General features: G+C 54.6%; 1 protein-coding gene across 3 annotated transcripts in view; it reads left to right on the top strand.

Annotated features, from left to right (window-relative positions):
- ATP2C2 (ATPase secretory pathway Ca2+ transporting 2) overlaps nucleotides 1–17,299 on the top strand; it is a 75,960-nt gene extending 58,661 nt beyond the window's left edge. The window contains exons 12-27 of one of the 3 annotated variants that reach the window (XM_057713575.1): nucleotides 1,942–2,066; nucleotides 2,215–2,312; nucleotides 2,922–3,023; nucleotides 4,115–4,204; nucleotides 5,091–5,192; nucleotides 6,958–7,111; nucleotides 8,505–8,675; nucleotides 9,460–9,557; nucleotides 9,653–9,703; nucleotides 11,149–11,315; nucleotides 11,730–11,798; nucleotides 11,879–11,995; nucleotides 13,075–13,222; nucleotides 15,144–15,242; nucleotides 15,339–15,480; nucleotides 16,919–17,299. In XM_057713575.1, coding sequence (XP_057569558.1) covers nucleotides 1,942–2,066; nucleotides 2,215–2,312; nucleotides 2,922–3,023; nucleotides 4,115–4,204; nucleotides 5,091–5,192; nucleotides 6,958–7,111; nucleotides 8,505–8,675; nucleotides 9,460–9,557; nucleotides 9,653–9,703; nucleotides 11,149–11,315; nucleotides 11,730–11,798; nucleotides 11,879–11,995; nucleotides 13,075–13,222; nucleotides 15,144–15,242; nucleotides 15,339–15,480; nucleotides 16,919–17,037 — 1,852 coding nt within the window. In that variant the 3' untranslated portion in view covers nucleotides 17,038–17,299. Of the gene's footprint in view, nucleotides 1–1,941; nucleotides 2,067–2,214; nucleotides 2,313–2,921; nucleotides 3,024–4,114; nucleotides 4,205–5,090; nucleotides 5,193–6,954; nucleotides 7,112–8,504; nucleotides 8,676–9,459; nucleotides 9,558–9,652; nucleotides 9,704–11,148; nucleotides 11,316–11,729; nucleotides 11,799–11,878; nucleotides 11,996–13,074; nucleotides 13,223–15,143; nucleotides 15,243–15,338; nucleotides 15,481–16,918 lie in introns of all 3 variants that reach the window. The other 2 variants (XM_057713574.1, XM_057713576.1) reach the window with 2 other exon arrangements.
- The last annotated feature ends 1,068 nt before the right edge of the window (nucleotides 17,300–18,367 follow it).

The raw sequence follows: 18,367 nt of genomic DNA, 5'->3' as shown, positions 1-18,367 counted from the left end.
CATGAAAACTGCCCCCAAGTAAGGATGCGTTCCATCCCATCTTATAAACCACAGGAAGTTCTGTGAGCCAAAAAGACTTAAATATTTCCAGGTCAGTAAGAGAAAAGGCTCCTGTGTCCACTGCAACCCCACCTCCCCAAGCTCATTTCTGATTTCTTGTCTTAACAGCCCCTTTCATCCCCCTCATCCCATTTGGTCCGTGGTAAACTTGCGATTGAGAGAAAACTGACTCTCTTCGTTTCACTTGTGACTTTGCAAGGATGAGGTTCCTCAGTTTTTAGCAGAAGTGAAATCACTCAAAACCTCTCAGTCATAAGGTAGAAATGTCAGGACAGCCAGTGAGGAAGAGGTTCTCCAAATTAAATAGCATGAGAATCATTCTTTTTAAAAACTTTATCCTACTTCCCTCTGCCTGAGTGATATTCAAGATGACCCAAGGTCTACTTGCTTTTTCTGGTCTATTCTAATCTTTATTAGTTTGCCAATTAATTTTTTATTATTATGAAAACATCCAGGCACACACAATGCCCCTCCCACAGGTAGGAGGAAAGTGCCTGTGATAACCCTTCGCAAATGTTTGCTTAGCTGGTCTTGTCAGCCTGTGTCATAAAACCAAGGAAGCCTTCTTGCTGTCACCGTAGAAACCGGGCACAGTCCCTTGACCAAATTCAGTAATCTTGGTTTATATAACTTACCCCTGTATTCTCCATTGCCTCCGGGTGAAAGGCCACAATGCATATACCATATTCCTTTGATTCTAAAATGCAGTTTCTTTTTCACCTCTTATTGGTACCTTCTCTGAAGTCAGACTGCTTCTCACAAGTGAGGTAGGAAAGCCCTGTGTTGTTGGTTGATGGGCAGTGTTTTTCCTTTCTTCGTGGTGCCCAAGAGAATGGGGCCCGTCCCCATCAGCAGCGCCGTAGGTCTGATGAAACACGGAAGCCGTGTGTGGCTTTGGTTGAATGGTCAGCCTCAGCGGGGCTTGCTGGTTAATAACCTGTGTAGAGCGTTCACTACATCCTAGGCCAGGGTGGGTCTGGGCTTCTGCACTTGCCGTATATTCACTCGTTCCTGTTTGTTCATTCAGCAAATATTTACTGACTAGCTGCGGGACTCCAGTGTGCCAAGGGTGAACCACAGCCGGGTGTGGCGTGGCTCTGCTCACCCCACGGCCCTGCAGTCTGCCCCCCGCTCTCCAGCCTCCCCCATTGGCCTGAGGTCGCTGCCAAGACACAACCCTGCCCACACGAAGGGGACCCTGTGCTCAGTCCCTATGCAGTTTCCCAAGGGAGAAGCTCATTGGTTCAGCTCGAGTCACATGTTCTCCTCTAATCCAATCAACCGTGGTTGTGGGAGGGCGGGGTCATGTGGTAGAGAAAGAGTCCGGGGTGGGGGTCCTAAGGAAGTGAGCAGACCGCAAAACAGCCTGCTTGTTACATTAGGCAAAGGCATTGCTGTGTCACTGCCCCTCCCCCAAGCTTCATTCCCTGGTCTGCTTTTCTCACAGGCAGTGTCTAAACCACCAGATCAATTTAAAGTAAAATTCAAGGGACTCAGGGAGGACCTTCTGAACCAAAAAATTCCATTTCCCCCTTATTGTCTCATTCTGGAAACTTCTTTCATAGGGCCCAACACTGTTGTCTCTAATTGATGACAACAGTTTAAATGCAAAAGCACTTAAGCAGGCAGAACAACAGACTAATTCACACTAAAGTGTGGATGTCTGATAGGAGAGCAGGGTTTTGCAGGGGGAGAGCTCAGAGCAATGGCCGCTAAAGAAAAATGCAGGTGTATCATGGGATTGGGAGCAGAGAGTGGAACAGAGAAGGTGGGGAAACCACGGACAAGCTTCGCCCGGGAAACACGTTGCCAACTCCGGCTGGGACTCACGTCATCATTAAGTGTGTGTTAAAGGTGACCCGTCTGGCCTCTTCCATCCAGCCTGGCTGTGGCCGCCATTCCTGAGGGTCTGCCCATCGTCGTCACGGTTACGCTGGTCCTGGGAGTGCTGCGGATGGCCAGGAAGCGGGTCATTGTGAAGAAGCTGCCGATCGTGGAGACGTTAGGTGAGGGAGTCCAACTGGTTGAATTCTTACGAGTTGGACTGAATGGGCATTTTAGTGCCATGATAATTCAACCGGGGTGTTTCCTAAGTCTGAGAGTTGGTGGTGATGACTTCTCTTTCCTATAAACTCTGGTGTCTTCTGGTGCCAGGTTGCTGCAACGTCATCTGTTCTGATAAGACGGGGACTCTGACTGCCAATGAAATGACTGTCACCCAACTTGTAACGTCTGATGGGCTCCACGCCGAGGTGAGTCCGTGTGAATTTACAAGGTCCAAGACCAAGTTGTGCCCTGCCAGATCCTTTCCCTCCCAGAGAAAGCACACAGAGTCTTCCAGAAAACAATAAGGAAGAAACAAAAGTGGGTTATTGGACAGCCTCCTTGCTACAAATAGCAGCAAGGAACATGACCGATGGAAGGCAGCCACCCTCTGGTTGGCACGATGCTACACCCTTGTGTTTGTGCATCGTCCGTGGTTCCTTCCACACCACAGCTGCAGAGTAATCGCGACAGAGATCGTGTGGGCTGCGAAGGCTACCACGTATGCTATCTGGGTCTATGAGGACGAGCCTGCCCACCCCCGTGCTAGAACATAAGCACTCTTATATGCTACGACTCGGTTTTCCTAACCGTAATTTTTACTGGCTGAAGAATGCCCCGTTGCAATCTACTGCAGCACGGCACCTGGTGAGGTACCTGATGAACGCACAGTCCTGCAGGGACACCTTCAGCCTGGAAGCCTTGCTCGTGGTGGGACCATGTCCTTGGAATGAATCCCCAGAAAAGAGACATGGGCCAACCCGGGGAGCATATCTTTGACTCCTAGTGACACCGCTTTTTTCGGCTTTGCCCTGCAGGTCAGCGGAGTTGGCTACAATGGCCAAGGGACTGTCTGTCTTTTACCCTCAAAGGAAGTCATTAAGCAGTTTTCCAATGTCTCAGTGGGGAAATTAGTGGAGGTAGGTGTCAAAAGCGCCACCGTGGAAATAAATACGCACTTCAAACAGAGCTGATGGGGGTTGTCTCTGGGAAGAGCGACAGCAGTTGGGCTCTCGGTGACGACTGGGCCACCCTCAAGGGTCAGGTTGTCACAGCAGCTGGGATGCAGATGGAAACATGGGAGGCAAGGGAAGAGCTAGGAACGCCTTCCTCCTCCCTGCTTGCTGGATGAGCACTGCCCGTCGTGACTGTCAGGACTTGAAATATGAGCCGTACGCATCCTCACAGGAGCTCATGTCCCCTCCCCACCCGAAGTCTGACCACCATCCCCTCCGTGCAGGTCCCACCTCCACAGCGACGCTGCGAGGCCTGTCCCGTAAGCTCAGCTGTGCAGTTTAAGAAACAGGGAGGGGCTCAGGACGTCCCTGGCAGTCCAGTGGTTAACACTCCATGCTCCCAATGCAGGGGACACAGGTCCAGTCTCTGGTTGGGGAACTAAAATCCCACAAGATGCACAGTGCGGCCTCAAAAAAAAAAGAGAGAAAAAGAAACAGGGGCTCAGAGAGGTAGTGTGAGTAGCCAAGGTCACCCAGCGCGTTGGCGGGAGCCAGGATTCACACCCATGCTCTTTTTGTCTGTTTGTTTCTACTTCTCTTTTTTCGGTTATTATTTTAAATTGAGATGTAGGTCACACACCGCAGAATTCAGCCTTTTAAAGTGTACAGGTCAGTGGGTCTTAGAGTGTTCACAAGGCTGAGCAGTCATCACCACAGTGTAATTCCGGGGTGCCTCGTCACGCCAGTCAGAAACCCCGTCCCCGTGAGCGGCCACTGGCCATCCCCCAACACGCGCGACCCCCAGTCTGCCTGCCCTCCCGTGGTAGCGCCTCATGACGGCTTTGTGACAGCCAGCATTCAGCAGAGTAAATGTTTACCGTGTGGATTTTGAAGATCCGGGCTCCGACGTATTTTGAAGAGTAAACTTGTCCCTGGCCCCCACTCCCACCCCAGCTCCAGAAATGGGCCAAGCCTTCAGGCCTGAGTGAGCCTGGGACCCCGGTGCGTGTGGCTCCAAACACTAACACGTGACCTTCGGAAACCTCCCTTTCCAGGCAGGCCGCGTCGCCAACAACGCCATCATCCAAAAAAGCACCGTGATGGGGCAGCCCACAGAGGGCGCCTTGATCGCCCTGGCAATGAAGGTAGGAGGTCCATGACATCTGCACCGGGAATTCTTCCACTCGAGGCCACATCAGCAGCAGAATTCAAGGTCCTGTCTGAGCGAGGCAGGTCCTCACGTGGCCTTGTCCTCCTCTTAGAAGGACACCGTCATACTGGAGTAACGACCTCATCTTAACTTTGTTACACCTCCAAAGACCCTGCTTCCAAACCAGACCCCGTTCGCAGGCCCTGGGGAATTAGACCTTCCATGTGTCTTTGGGGGACACAGCGCAACTCATGACACCCCCCCAAGGAGGCTTTTTAGATGTATTCTCTCTAATCACTCCCGCCGTGAGATTTTAACACCACAGATGTACTGTGTATCTGTTCCTGTACTGTGTGCGTGTCTGTGCTTTATACATAAAAGAAGTAGATATTTTTTTGCCCCCTAAGAACCCATTTTCACCCCTTGGGGGGGCAAAGGGATGCATGGGTTAGGATTGGTTTACCACTGGGGAAACTGAGGCTCAGAGCTGTCAAGGAACTGGCCTAAAAGCCATCAGAGAGCAAATGAATGTCAGTCCCGGCAGGGACCCCAGGTGGTGACCGTGGGCCACCCCACTATCCCAGGGGCTTCTTCTGCCACAACTTCAAGTCTGAAACATTCATCCCGGCAGAAACCCCACAGGTTCCAGCTAGAAGCTGTGGCAAAGACCATCTGGCTCCACCCCTGGGACAGGAGAAAAGAGTTTTTTTTTTCGGGTGGGACGTTTGAAAGCAAATGGCCTTTCTCTGTGAGCTAAATGCTTCGATTGATTCCTCATCCACCAGAGGTGGTTTGAATAATGAATAATTTCAATGGACTGAGCTTTGCATAGCGAGTGGTTTAGGATGATTCACTGAAAACGTCCCATTTTACCATCCTAGATGGACTTAAGTGATATTAAAGATGCATACGTGCGCAAGAAAGAGATTCCATTCAGTTCGGAGCAGAAGTGGATGGCGGTTCAGTGCAGCCCCAAGAATGAGGTGAGTTTGCCTCTCTGCTCCTTTCCAACCCCCACCCACCCCCCAGCAGAGCAGAATGCGGAGTTTAAAGTCCTAGCTATTTCTGTGCGCTTCCAAATACATGCAGATACAGCTGATGGTAATTGAGCCTTTGATCGCCTTGCGTCCTCTTCTAAGACTGTCATCTGGGTCTCTGGTTCTCAAAGTGAGGTCCCTGGACCAGCGGCAGCATCACCCTGGAATCTGTTCGAAGTGCAGAGTCTCAGGCTCTACCCCAGACCCACTGAATCAGAAATTCCAGGCATGGGACCCAGTCATCTGTGTTTGCTGGGGATTCTGATACAAGTTCAAGTGTGAGACTCACTGGCTTACGGTACAGTGACTGAACAATTACTACTGGAGTGGCTGCATGTTCCTACTGATGACACTGGCCCCATTGCTAACTTGGGGTCCTTTTTTCACATCCCTGTGCTGAGTTCTTTACACACATGATCTTGTGTAACTGTCACAGCGGGGCAACGAGCCTTCATCGTGAAGGGGGACCCAGGACGCGCATCCCAGCGTCCACCATACACGGTGTGGACGGTGAGCTCGCACGTGTGTGCACACGTATGTTCTAAGCCACCAGGGGAACATACACCAAACGCTCACTGGCTGGCTGTCACTGGATGGGGATTCAGCTGACATTTTTTCCCCCCATTTTTTTCTTTTTAAATTTTCTGTAGCTTTTCAGATTTTCTACAATGAAAAAAAAAATCTTTTTGTTTTTTTTTTTTAAAAAGAGATTTTTATTGCCTTCCACCTTTTTCTCCAAACTTTCTGCTCTTTCTGGAACCAGTCACGTCTTGCCCGTGCGGAGATTTCCCGTCTCATTCACGGCGGCGGGCAGCTCGGCCAGCTTATCCCAGGTCTTAGCGGTGCGTGGATGGGCGTATAAGTTCCAAGTGCTTAAGAGGGGTTCTGGATTTTTTTTTTTTTTAATGTTTTAATACCTTCAAATCTTATTTCCCCCCAACGGCAATGGTAATACATTTTCACTGAAAAAAAATTACAGAAATGTGACTTAAAAAAATGAAAGCTCCTGACAACTCTGCCCCTCCACTCTCCCTACCCACCCCACCCAAACTGATGCCCCTTAGTCAGAGAGAGAGAGTTCCACGTTCTACGTGTGCACACAGCAACACGCAGGGTGGCAGCTTCTAAAGAAGCTCACGCTGTATGTGGCCTGTGTGATTTGCTCTTTTCCCTTAAACGATGTCTTGGACAGCTTTCTGTGTCAGTTCGCACGAGCTCGCTCAGTGCCCACCGTGAGCCGGCGGGGCTGTGCCCGTGCTGGGGACTGTGGGGTGGGCCAGGCTGACGAGGCACCTGCCACCTGGAGCTCATGCTCCGTGGAGACGGGGCTTAACAGACACACAGGGAACAGGTCAGCTGCTCGGAAGTCTCGCTGAGAGGGCCATCTAGCGGTCAGTCATGCAGTTAAAAGCGCAGCGCTGGCGGGACAGGACCAGTTCGGGAAACGCGCGGGTGCCCTGAGTGACGTTAACTGGGGACCTGATGCAGGGCACGGCAGGCTTGGATCAGGGGTAGACCTTGCCCCTCTCTGGGCCACATGGTATCCCACTGTGTGGATGTCCTGTAACGTCTCTAACCTGTACTGGGGAATGATGCCGGTCCGGGATAAATAACCCCGCCGTGAACATCTCTCTGTGGATGAGGTGACGGTCACCAAGAGCTGAAGCATCCGGTGACAGCTGCTGTTTTCCCTTTTGTCTTTCCCAAGGAGCGGGAAGACATCTACTTCATGAAGGGAGCCTTTGAGGAAGTGATTCGTTACTGCACCACGTACAACCACGGGGGCATCCCTCTGCCGCTGACACCCCAGCAGCAAGCCTTCTGCCAGCAGGAGGAGACGAGGATGGGGTCGCTCGGCCTGCGGGGTCAGTGCCTGTGGTCCCAGCCCCGAGCTCTAAGTGTGCACGTGACGCTGACTTCCCAGGTGTATGAATGCAGGGTCCCTAGTCCACACGGGGGGGATCAGAGTGGCGTAGGGCAGGTGCTGATGCAGGCGCAGCCAGGGTGGACGCTCTCGGGCAGAAGAAAGGTAGGGAGCTCCTCCCCCATCCCAGCTGCCAGGTGACACCCGTTATCCCAGATGCAGCTCCTGTGTGCGAGAGGAGGTCCCAAGTTTTCTAAGATGGGTGAGCGAGCCATTCCGGAAACACTTATTTTCCTGATTGGTGGTCTTGCTCGTGGCTCGCTGCCAGGAAAACCCAAAGCTCTCGTAAATTAACACAGCCGTTTCAGTCCTTGTCCCGTTGCAACTGGCTGCACCAGGGCCAATGCCTTCCCTGATGGGCTGAACGTTAAACCTCACATTTCCCATAGTGTCATATGTCAGCCTGTTTTCAGAGAAAGTGTCTAAGAACAATCTGGAACACATGTATCCCTCAGGGGACAGTGAGAAGCGTTGGCTTGCCATATTGGTTTCAATTGCCTTAGTTTTCCCCTTCAGGGGACAATGATTATAAACTGTTAGCAGCTTGCTGACAAGTGTATAAAGTGAGCACATGGCAGTTTTCCGGGACAGAGCTTAGCTTAGCAGGGCGGGGAGGGTGGCTTTGAGAAAGGGGGGAATGGTACCTGCATCACTGGCACCTGCCCCCAGCATCACTGGCACACGCCCCTAGCATCGCTGGCACACGCCCCCTGCATCGCTGGCACACGCCCCCAGCATCGCTGGCACACGCCCCCAGCATCACTGGCACAGTGTAATGACTGAGCGGTCATAGCTGGAACTTCTGGGCCACAGTCCCCCTCCAGTATCAGTAAGGTGACAATGTAAGGTCAGTTCTCCGATCAGCCCCTCTCGGAGCACTCGTCCCCAAGAAGTGGGCCTGGCTTCTGTGCCGCTGAAATAGAGTCCTCTCCCTGTGTTGCCTTCCGCACATTCTTCTTGACCTTGGTAGCTGCCACCCCGAGTCTGCTGGCAGTGACCGAGGAGGGCAGAGTCACGAGAGACAGGCCCCTTGTGTGCCAGCCCACAGGTGTTCTCGTGGCCACTGCCCTTGGGGTGGGGCTGGGACTGCACCACTGGTGGGCAGAGTCCTGTTTCTCGCTGGCCCTGCTCTCCATCGTGGGTGAGACGTTGAGAGCCGCTGCTCTGCACGGGGCTGACGAACACGGGAAAGATCTGCCCTTCCCTTTGTGGTCCAGGGACTTACTCCCAAGCCCCTCCCTCGTGGACAGGAGAGGGTCTGGGACACGGTGGGCCCGGGGCTGACTGGGGACGAAAACCTTCTGAACCTTCTGCCGGTCTTGCTCTGTCCACAGTGCTGGCCCTGGCTTCTGGGCCTGAGCTGGGGAAGCTGACGTTTCTGGGTCTCGTCGGAATCATTGACCCTCCGAGGGCTGGCGTGAAGGAAGCCGTCCGTGTCCTCTCTGAGTCAGGCTTGTCTGTGAAAATGATAACGGGAGATGCCCTGGAGACGGCCTTGGCGATAGGTAACCAGGGGAGGGGGAGACGGGGGAGGGGTGCTACCAGTAGTCATTCCTCGAAGGACTCACACCTTGAAGGTGTGGTCAGGAGAGCTCACACCTCCCTTCCAAGTGCTTAGAAGGGATTCTGAGGTCCAAGGACCAGCATTCTACCTTCCAAGTGGGTGTTCGTCTCTAAAGTGTTGGCAGGTTCCCCTAAAGAGGAAAAGACCTCGTGTGTACTGAGAACCTTCTCTGTGCCAGGGCTTTCCATCCGTGATCTCAGCTCATCTCCACAGGCCTCATCAGTGCCAGTGCACAGTTCCAGTCTGGCTTCTGCCACTAGCAGTGTGCCCTTGGCAGATCACTGAGCCACTCTGACCCTCAGGCTCTTCATCAGCAAAGGGCTAGCAACCCTCCTCCTGCTATCACTGTTGGGAGGGTTGTTGCACCTTGGTTTTCTTCCCTGTCTGTCTTGAGGCAGCCTGGCACCTGACATCACAGACTCTGGAATCAGACAGAAAGAACCATGTCAGGTCCAGTATTAGCACTTACCAGCCCTATGACCTTAGGAAAGTCACCTCTCTCTCGGTTTCCTCATCTTTAAAGTGGGGATAAGATGCCTTTGTTGCCAGTTCATTCTGTGCGTGGAATTAAGGTCCGACACCATAGCAGGTGCTCTCTAATTGGGGCCACCGTGGTTTTGTTTTTCCCTGTGGCCAAGGCAGGGCCTGATGTCAGGTAGGTGGAGTGAGGGGCGAGGACAGGGACCAGTCTCAGGCCCTCAGAAGGGACTGTCCCCACCCTGCAGGAAGGAACATCGGCCTGTGCAACGGGAAGCTGAGCGCCATGTCCGGGGAAGAGGTGGAAAGCTCCGAGCCGAGCACACTGGCCGAGCGTGTCAGGAAGGTGGGGTCCTCCGGGGCCTGCCGGTTGTGGGGGGGGGGGGGGTGTGCCACCTCCTCATTCACCGATGCTCCGCCCTCTCCCGTCTCCATATCCAGGTGTCTGTCTTCTTCAGGACCAGCCCAAAGCACAAGCTCAAGATCATCAAGGTCAGTTGTGCACCTCCCCGGGCCCTCCGGGCACAGCCCAGGGTGGTGGCAGCTCTGCTCACGGGGTGGCCCAGGGCCCAGCGATGGCCTCCCCCTCTGCAGCAGCCTCTGGGGAGGGGGGAACTGGGGGCCCTGGGCCACATGTCCCAAAAGCGGGGAGCGGGAATTGGGCAGGGCAGAGGGGGAAACGCAGAGGCCAGCCTTCGTTAGCCAGGTGCTCCTTGGCATATTCCTGTGATTTAACTCCAGGCCTTAGTTTTCTGATCTGTAAAGTGGGGATAATGTGAATGGCAGCAGCTAATCCACGAGGCGGAAGAGGGTGAAGTACAGCCAGGCGGCTGCCTGGCCCACGGCAGGTGCCTTCTGAAGGTGCATCAGAAACCAAAGTGCTAGAAGGTGGGGCTCCTGCAAACGTGTGCTTTTCCTGCATCAAAAACCAAAGTGCTAGAAGGAGGGCCTCCTGCAAACCTGCAAATGTGTGCTTTTCGCGCACGCGGATGCTTTGAAAAGTTGCTCTTTGACGCTTGTGGTTTTTCTTTTGTGTTATCTCGGGGTTTTGTTTTAGCTCTACAGAGTAAATCTCTGTGCCAGTCATTCCTCAAAGAAAATATTTATACCTATTGGGCCACACGTGGATTCAGGGGACGAGTGGATTATTTGTTCATGGTTGTCGACTGAAAAAAAAAAAAAAGGCACACCATGAGAGTTGTGAGTTAAGTTTTATTTGGGGCAAAATGAGGAGTACAGCTGGGGAGAGAGCATCTCAGGCAGCTCTGCAGAACCGCTCTGAAGAGGTGGGGGGAAGGTCAGTACACAAGTGACTTTAGCCAAGGGGGACGTGCAGTGACAGAGGCTGGCTGTTCATCACGAGGTACAGATATCTCTGTTAATGATTTTAGTGCTTTTCTAGATACGAAAAGATGCAAGAATTTGGGCTTATAAAATCTGCTCCTGAAAACAGCTAACTACCTGAAGGCCTGTTCTGCCAGTTTTTCCCTCCTTCCCCATCTCTGCCCTGAACTCCTTTCGGGGGTGTGGAAGGTCTGCGGCTGCAGTGGCCGGTGACGTCATCCTTGCAGAGCCAGGTGGCGAGCGAGAGATTTTAGTTGGCACGGTGATGGAAAACACAGTCACACCTTCGCCCTGTGCCGGGCACTGGCCCCTCCGTCGTCTTAGTTTAGGGCTCACAACAGCCCTGAGGAGGAGGGGCTGTGCTCCCCCTTTGCAGGTGGAGGAGCTGAGATTGAGAGGGTCGGGGCTCGCCCGGGGCCCACAGCTTGGGCCGGGGGAGCTGGGGTTCAGACCTGGGCCAGCTGACCCCCGTGCCCTCCGGAGAGGGGCCTCTGCGGTGGGCCACATGGTGTGAGAGGTGCGACGGCAGCAGGGAAGGACCTGGAAGGAAGGTCCTCAGGCTGCAGGCCTCCCCTGGCCTCCTCTTTCCAAAGGCTTTGCAGGAGTCGGGGGCGATTGTGGCCATGACGGGGGACGGGGTGAACGACGCGGTCGCCCTGAAGTCAGCGGACATCGGGATCGCCATGGGGCAGACGGGGACGGACGTCAGCAAGGAGGCCGCCAACATGATCCTGGTGGACGATGACTTCTCAACCATCATGTAAGCTGCTCTTCAGGTGTTTTCTTAGTGGCAAAAATGCCCGGGGTGGCCGCGCCCTGCTCTGCTGTGGTGGATGTGCACAGTGTCCCCAGGCCCACCCCCCATTGGAAAGCAGGGTCCTGGGGCTTTGGTGAATCACCGAGCGGCAGGAGGCACTTTGGGAGCCTTGGGTGAGGGCTGGGGTCCCGGGGCTCACATGAGAGAATGATCTAGTCTTTGGACAGAAGGGTAATCGTGGCTTGGGGACCAGTCCCCTGGGGCTGATGGCACCTGTTGGGACATCCGTATCCTCTACTGTGATTCCCTGAGGAATCAGCAAGGAGAAGCATCACCTCTGGTGACACCATCGCCTCCTTTAGCAGCTGACAGAGCCAGCTGACCCTTTATCAATAAATGCTTTCTCCTCTCTTGCAGGAATGCGGTGGAGGAAGGCAAGGGGATTTTTCATAACATCAAGAACTTTGTCCGATTTCAGCTGAGCACGTAAGTCGAGGCCAGCGTCCCCCCACCCCGTGCGCTGCGTCCGGAGCAGCTGGTGACGGTGCCCTGTGTGTGCCCCGCAGGAGCATCTCGGCCCTGAGCCTCATCACTCTGTCCACCGTGTGCAACCTGCCCAGCCCCCTCAATGCCATGCAGATCCTGTGGATCAACATCATCATGGATGGGCCACCAGCGCAGAGGTGAAGTGGCACACTGGCAGGACCGTGCAGGGAGACGGCGAGGGGATGCAGCAGGCACCGGAAGAGGTGCCTGGTGGGCAGCAGAATGGCAAACTTTCTGCCCCTCTGCCTGGAGTGCTCCCCCTGGGCTACCTGCATGGCTCATGCCCTCTCTTCATTTGGGTCACTGCCTCCAAGAAGTCCTCCCTGATTACTCCAGCAGCAGCCTCCTCCCTCCTAGTCACCTCACCCTGCTTTATTTTATTTATTTTTTTTGAGGCAAGGAATACGGCTTTATTCTGAAAGTGGCAGACCAAGAAGATAGCAGACTAGTGTCTCCAAAAAACCATCTTCACCCTGCTTTATTTTTGCCTAGAGGGGAACATGTTTCCTTGTTCCAGCTGAAGTGATACTATCATTAATCTAATCATCACCAGTGATGGCTTTGTCCCCCCCACGCTCAGCAAGAGGGTGACCTCTTCTACGTGCTCTCCCTGGGAATGGGGCCTCGAGCAAAGCTGGACCCCAGCCGTACCTGCCCAGGGCGGGCCTCCCCGAGCCTGCTCCCTCCTCGGTGCCCCCACACCATTCACTGCTGGCCTAGCCCCGATCCCACTGCCTCAGGGTTGGCTGAAGGCGGGTCCCCCTCACTTGCTGGGGGGCTCTTCAGTGGGCAGGGCCTGGAGCCCGTTTCTCCAGGCCAGCTGGGATGAGGCCAGGCCTGTGCTGCGGGTGGGGGGTGGTCCCTGAGGTGTTGGGGAATGGCCGGCACCTTTCAGGACCACGTGGTCAGCCACGGGAGTGGTTTTCTGTCGCCACGCTCGTGCTCAGGGATGGGTCAGGGTGGGAGAACTGCTGGGCTGCCTGCGCGGTCCAGGCTGTGGGCGCCTCAGGGAAGGAGCCAAGGGGCTGGGTGGGGAGGGTGGGGGCAGAGTCCGTGAGACAGGAGGGGCCACAGACGACCTGGAGGCACTGCCCGTGCCCATCCAGGCCTCCGAGGTGGACCCTTGTGCATCACTTCGCCAGGTGGCCTCGTGCATTTAACCGCTGCTTGTCTTGAAAGTGGTTTATTTCAAAGCGCTGCGTTTTGTTCCGAGCAGCCTGGGGGTGGAACCGGTCGACAGGGACACCCTCCGGCAGCCGCCACGGAAGATCAAGGACGTGATCCTCAGCAGAGCCCTCATCCTGAAGATCCTCCTGTCGGCCGCCACCATCATCAGCGGGACCCTCTTCATCTTCTGGAAGGAGGTGGGGAGCCCTCACGGCCTCGGCCAGAGGGCCTGTGTGGCAGCGGACGTGGGGCAGGGGTGTGGCCCCGGCCCCCAGGGGCTCGGGGAGACGAAGGTACACGTGCAGGGGAGGGGGCAGCAGAGGTGGGACCAGGTGGAAGGGGCGTGAGGCCTCGCAGGCAGAGAAAATGATGCAGGTTTTTTCCTAAATGGGACACAGTGCCTCTCCTACTTTCTCTCATCAGCAGGAAACAATCTGAAATCCACTAAAAGAAACTCCTGTCTTATCCCCAGGAGGTGATTGTTTGGGAATCTTACTTTTTTTAAATTTTTTATTTTATGTTGGGGTATAGCTGATTTACAATGTTGTTAGTTTCAGGTGTACAGCAAAGTGATTCAGGTGTACATATACATATATCCATTCTTTCAGATTCTTGTTCCTTGTAGGTTATTACAGAACATTGAGTGGAGTTCCCTGTGCGATACAGTAGGTCCTTGTTGATTATTTTATCTGCAGTAGTGGATATAAATTAATCCCAAATTATCCCTCCCCCCACAACTCCCCTTTGGTAACCATAAATTTGTTTTCAAAGTCTATGACTCTGTTTTGTAAATAAGTATATTTGTATCATTTTTTTTTAGATTCCACATATAAGTGACATCATATGCCATTTGTCTTTGGCTCACTTCACTTAGTGTGAGCATCTCCAGGTCCACCCATGTTGCTGCCAATGGCATTCTCTCATTCTTTTTTATGGCTGAGTAGTATTCCATTGTAGGTATGCACCACCTCTTTATCCATTCCTCTGTTGATGGACATTTAGGGTGCTTCCATGTCTTGGCTATTGTACATAGTGCTGCTATGAACACTGGGGTGCATGTATCTTTTCAAATTATGGTTTTCTCTGGATATATGCCCAGGAGTGGGATTGCTGTATCTTATGGTAGTTCTATTTTCAGTTTTTTAAGGCCCCTCCATACTGTTCTCCATAGTGGCTGCACCAATTTACATTCCCACCAACAGCGTAGGAGGGCTCCCTTTTCTCCACACCCTCTCCAGCGTTTATTGTTTGTAGATTTTTGATGCTGGCCGTTCTGACCTGTGTGAGGTGATACCTCATTGTCATTTCGATTTGCATGTCTCTGATGATTACTGATAGAGTATCTTTTCCTGTGCCTCTCCGCCATCTGTGTGTCATCTTTGGAGAACTGTCTATTTAGATCTTCTGCCCATTTTTTGATTGGGTTGTTTTGTTGTTGTTGAGCTGCATGAGCTGTTTGTACATTTTAGAGATTAAGCCTTTGTTGGCGGCTTCGTTTGCAAATATTTTCTCCCTTTCTGTGGGTTGTCTTTTCGTTTTGTTTATGCTTTCTTTCACTGTGCAAAAGCTTTTAAGTTTAGGTCCCATTTTTTTAATTTTTGTTTTTAATTCATTACTCCAAGAGGTGGATCAAAGAGTGTTCCACCTGTGTTTTCCTCTAGGGGTTTTGTAGGATCCAGCCTTACATTTAGCTCTTTGATCCATCTTGAGTTTATTTTGGCTTATGATGTTAGACCACTTGTTGAAGAGACTGTCTTTTCTAAAGTGTAGCAGGCTCTCATCCCGGGTCACCTCTCTGTGGCCCGCAGCTTCAGGCAGCCCCTGTGCGGAGACAGCCAGTGCTCATCCAGGAGAGTAAACCCCAGATCGCCCGCGTGCAGAAGGGAACGGGACACCGGGCAACCCCATTTCTCAGTTTTTCTCCAGCGCCCCCCCCCCCCACCCCACCCCACGAGGAGCGGCCTGCCTCTTTCCTGCACCCTCACCTGCCCGGAAGGGGGAACAGGCCCTGCCTTTGTCCCGCCCATGTGCTCAGCCAGGCTGGGGCAGAGGTGCAGTGGTCCTGAGAGCGGGCCCCACCTCCCCTGCACCTCCTCACCCTGTGCGCTCGCGTTCCAGATGCCTGAAGACAAGGCAAGCACCCCACGCACCACAACCATGACCTTCACCTGTTTCGTGCTCTTTGACCTCTTCAACGCCCTGACCTGCCGCTCCCAGGTGAGACCCCGCTGTCCCCGGCAGAACCAGATCTGTCCTCCCGGCCCGAGTCTCGGGGCGGCTCGTGCGCCACCACCGTGCCCTTCTCCTCCACAGACCAAGCTGATCTTTGAGATCGGCTTCCTCAGGAACCGCACGTTCCTCTACTCCGTGCTTGGGTCCATCCTGGGGCAGCTGGCCGTGATCTACCTGCCGCCCCTGCAGAAGGTCTTCCAGACGGAGAACCTGGGGGCACTCGGTGAGTGGGAGCAGTCACCTGGGACCGGGGCCGTCTTCGCCAACTGCACGGGGCAGCTGCAGGCTGGCCTTTCAGGGGCATGAAGTCCCCAGGTGGGGCCATCCTGTCCCCAAAGGACTGGGCTCATGCCTGGACATCTGCACTGGGTGGGGGGGGGGTGACGTGATGGGGGGAGTGGCGAAGGAGGGAACCACGGGGGAAGAAGCCTCTGCTAAGAGTCAGGGGAGGGCAGAGGGGTCTCAGCATCCTGGCCACCCCCTCCCCACCCCAGGGAAGGAGGCTCGGAGCAGGTACGGTGAGGCCCGGGGGCAGCACCGGGATGGACCACGGTCTGGGGGTTTTAACAGGGCCTGTGTGACGGGGACCCCGCTTACCTGGAGGCAGGAGTGGGCCAGCCAGCAGTTCCTGCTAAAAGGACCACGAGCACACCTGCCATGTGGGCGACCCCAGGGACTCCCCTGCATCTGTGCCAGGTTTCAGGCAGATCCATGGTCTTTCTCTGGAAGCTGCGCCAGGTCGCTTGGCCTCCTGTGCCTGAAATGGGGGTGACAGGGAGCAGAAGCGGTAGGAGGTGGCCTGGAGAGAGGCCGTGACCAGAGCACGTGTGGGGAGGGTGCCGGGGTGACTGCCGGCCCCGTCCTCCCTCCCCTCCTCTGGCCCAGCTTTCCATCAGCAATCCCAGACCCCAGCGGGGAGCCAGAGGGCAAGGGGGCTGGTAAGAGCCCCCCAGGGCAGCCCCCGAGGCAGAGCACATGGAGGGTCACTAAACGATCCGCTGCATCTGAGGTGGTGGAGACAAGGACACTGAAAGCCTTTAGGCAAGGCGGGGAACCCTCAGCTGCTTCTTCCCTAACATCTAAAGAGCAGGGTCCCCAGGGGTGCAGACAAAAGAAAGAAAACAAAAAACATTTTTCACAGATGTTTCCATCCACTGGGATTCAGTGAGCTTACCAAGTCTAAAGGACGTACGGGCACCGTGCCGGGCACCAGGGTTGTCACGAATCATTGACAAGAGGGAGCCAAGAAAAGGTTCAGGGGGAGGATTTAGGGGTCAGCCCACCAGCACAAGCTGGGGCGGGGCGGGGCTGGGAGCCTGAGCCGCGGCAGGGGGCGTCTGCCCGAGGAGGGGTCTCCTTACAGCTGAAGTCTGCATCCTGCCCGCCCCCCAGCTCTGAGCCGCCTGCAAAGACCAGTTGGTGCTTGTGAAGCTGGCGCTGCAGCGTTTGGGATTCGTGGGCTGGGGAGGTTTCTGCCCCCTCAGGGGAGTGGAGAGCCTGGGCCTCCGCTCTTGGGTCCTGGCCCCTCACTTCTGTCTGTAACTCAGAGCAAACCCAGCACGGGGGACAGAACTGGGCAGCCACACTGGGCAGCGCGGGGCTGGGGACCAGGGGGTCCGACGTGCACGCTCTGATCGTTTCCTCGTTCTACCTGTTGGCAGATCTGCTGCTTTTAACCGGATTGGCCTCGTCCGTGTTCATTCTGTCAGAGCTCTTCAAACTGTGTGAAAAGCTCTGCTCCGGAGCCAAGAAAGCCCAGCTCCACAAGGAAGATGTATAGTGGACCCCGACCTGTGTAAAATCCCCCAGATCTATATTTTTTATGTGACTGTGGCCCTCTCCCTGCCCCGCCTCTTCCGAGAGGTGTTTTCAGGATGCCGTAGCGTCAGGTCCCTCACCTGGCTGTTGCTGGGAAACCGGCGGGGAGCTCGGGCCCAGCCTCGCGTCCATCCATCCCTCCGTCCCGCCGCCAGGCCCTGGGATAACAGTGAGGAACCTGCACACAGACACCTCGCTATTTATTAAATCACAATGATTTTTATTAACCACGTCTGGCTACGTATTTGTACCATAGCTCGGTGTCATGCAGCCCCTGGGAGGATGGGAAGACGGGGTGGGGGGTGGACACGGGCAGGACCCAGGCGTCTGGTCACGCTGCCCAATCGAGGCCCCATCTCCTCATCCGTAACAAGGGGGCTTTGAGTATATTTAAGTGTGATGCCTGGGGCCTGACGATTATTTTGATGGATTTAATCAGCGCTTTCCTACACGTGGCCACGTGGGAAACCCACAGCCTCGTGTTTATGACCACGTAGGTGGCGAGAGGCAGTCACATCCTGAATGGCCTAAACCAAGGCCTCGGCTTCTGAAGCTGAAGGATGCGGCCTTTCCCTCCAGAACCAGGAACACTTCCCGCCAACCTGAAGCTGAGGCCTGTTTCCCACTGGCCCCGAGACTGTTCTTAACACACGTCCACCCTTCCAGCCGAAAGATGGCAGAGCAGAAAAACCTGCCCAGAAACGACGGCCACAGAGAACCAGACACGGAACTCCATCTTCCATGAGACGTGGCCACCGCTATAAACAACACCCTCCCCACCCGCCCCAGGGTGTTCCAGAGAGAGAAGGACTCCTGTGTTTAGGAGCTGGCTCACGTGATTGCGGGGGCAGCGAGTCCGACATCTCCCACGCTGGCCACGGGTTGGAGCCGCCGCGCTCGGGGCTGGAGGCAGAGTTCCTTCCTTCTTAGGGGACCTCAGTCTTTCCTCGTAGCCTGATTGGATGAGGCCCACCCGCATGCTGAAGGCCATCCACTTCATTCAGCGTCTACTGGTTTAAATGTTAATCACATCCGAAAAATCCCAGAAGCATCAAGGCACCATGGCCTAGCCATCCTGACACAGGAAAGTAATTACACTCAGCCACGGGAGCCGTGAGACGGGCTGCCCTGGGTTACCACCCCGGCCAGACAGGGGGAAGGAGGTCAGAGTGGACCCCTGCAGCTCCCAGGCAAAGCCCACATTCCTGCAAAGTAAGATTCACGGCCTTGGGGGAGGTTGCTATGTTCCTTGGCCCCAAGTGACCCCAGAGCTAAATGAGACACATAGGAGC

The sequence above is a fragment of the Hippopotamus amphibius genome, chromosome 16, assembly GCF_030028045.1.
Source record: "Hippopotamus amphibius kiboko isolate mHipAmp2 chromosome 16, mHipAmp2.hap2, whole genome shotgun sequence".
Classification (NCBI taxonomy): Eukaryota; Metazoa; Chordata; class Mammalia; order Artiodactyla; family Hippopotamidae; genus Hippopotamus; species Hippopotamus amphibius.
The sequence above is the reverse complement of the archived record's forward strand: the minus strand, read 5'-3'. Positions and strand labels throughout refer to the sequence as shown.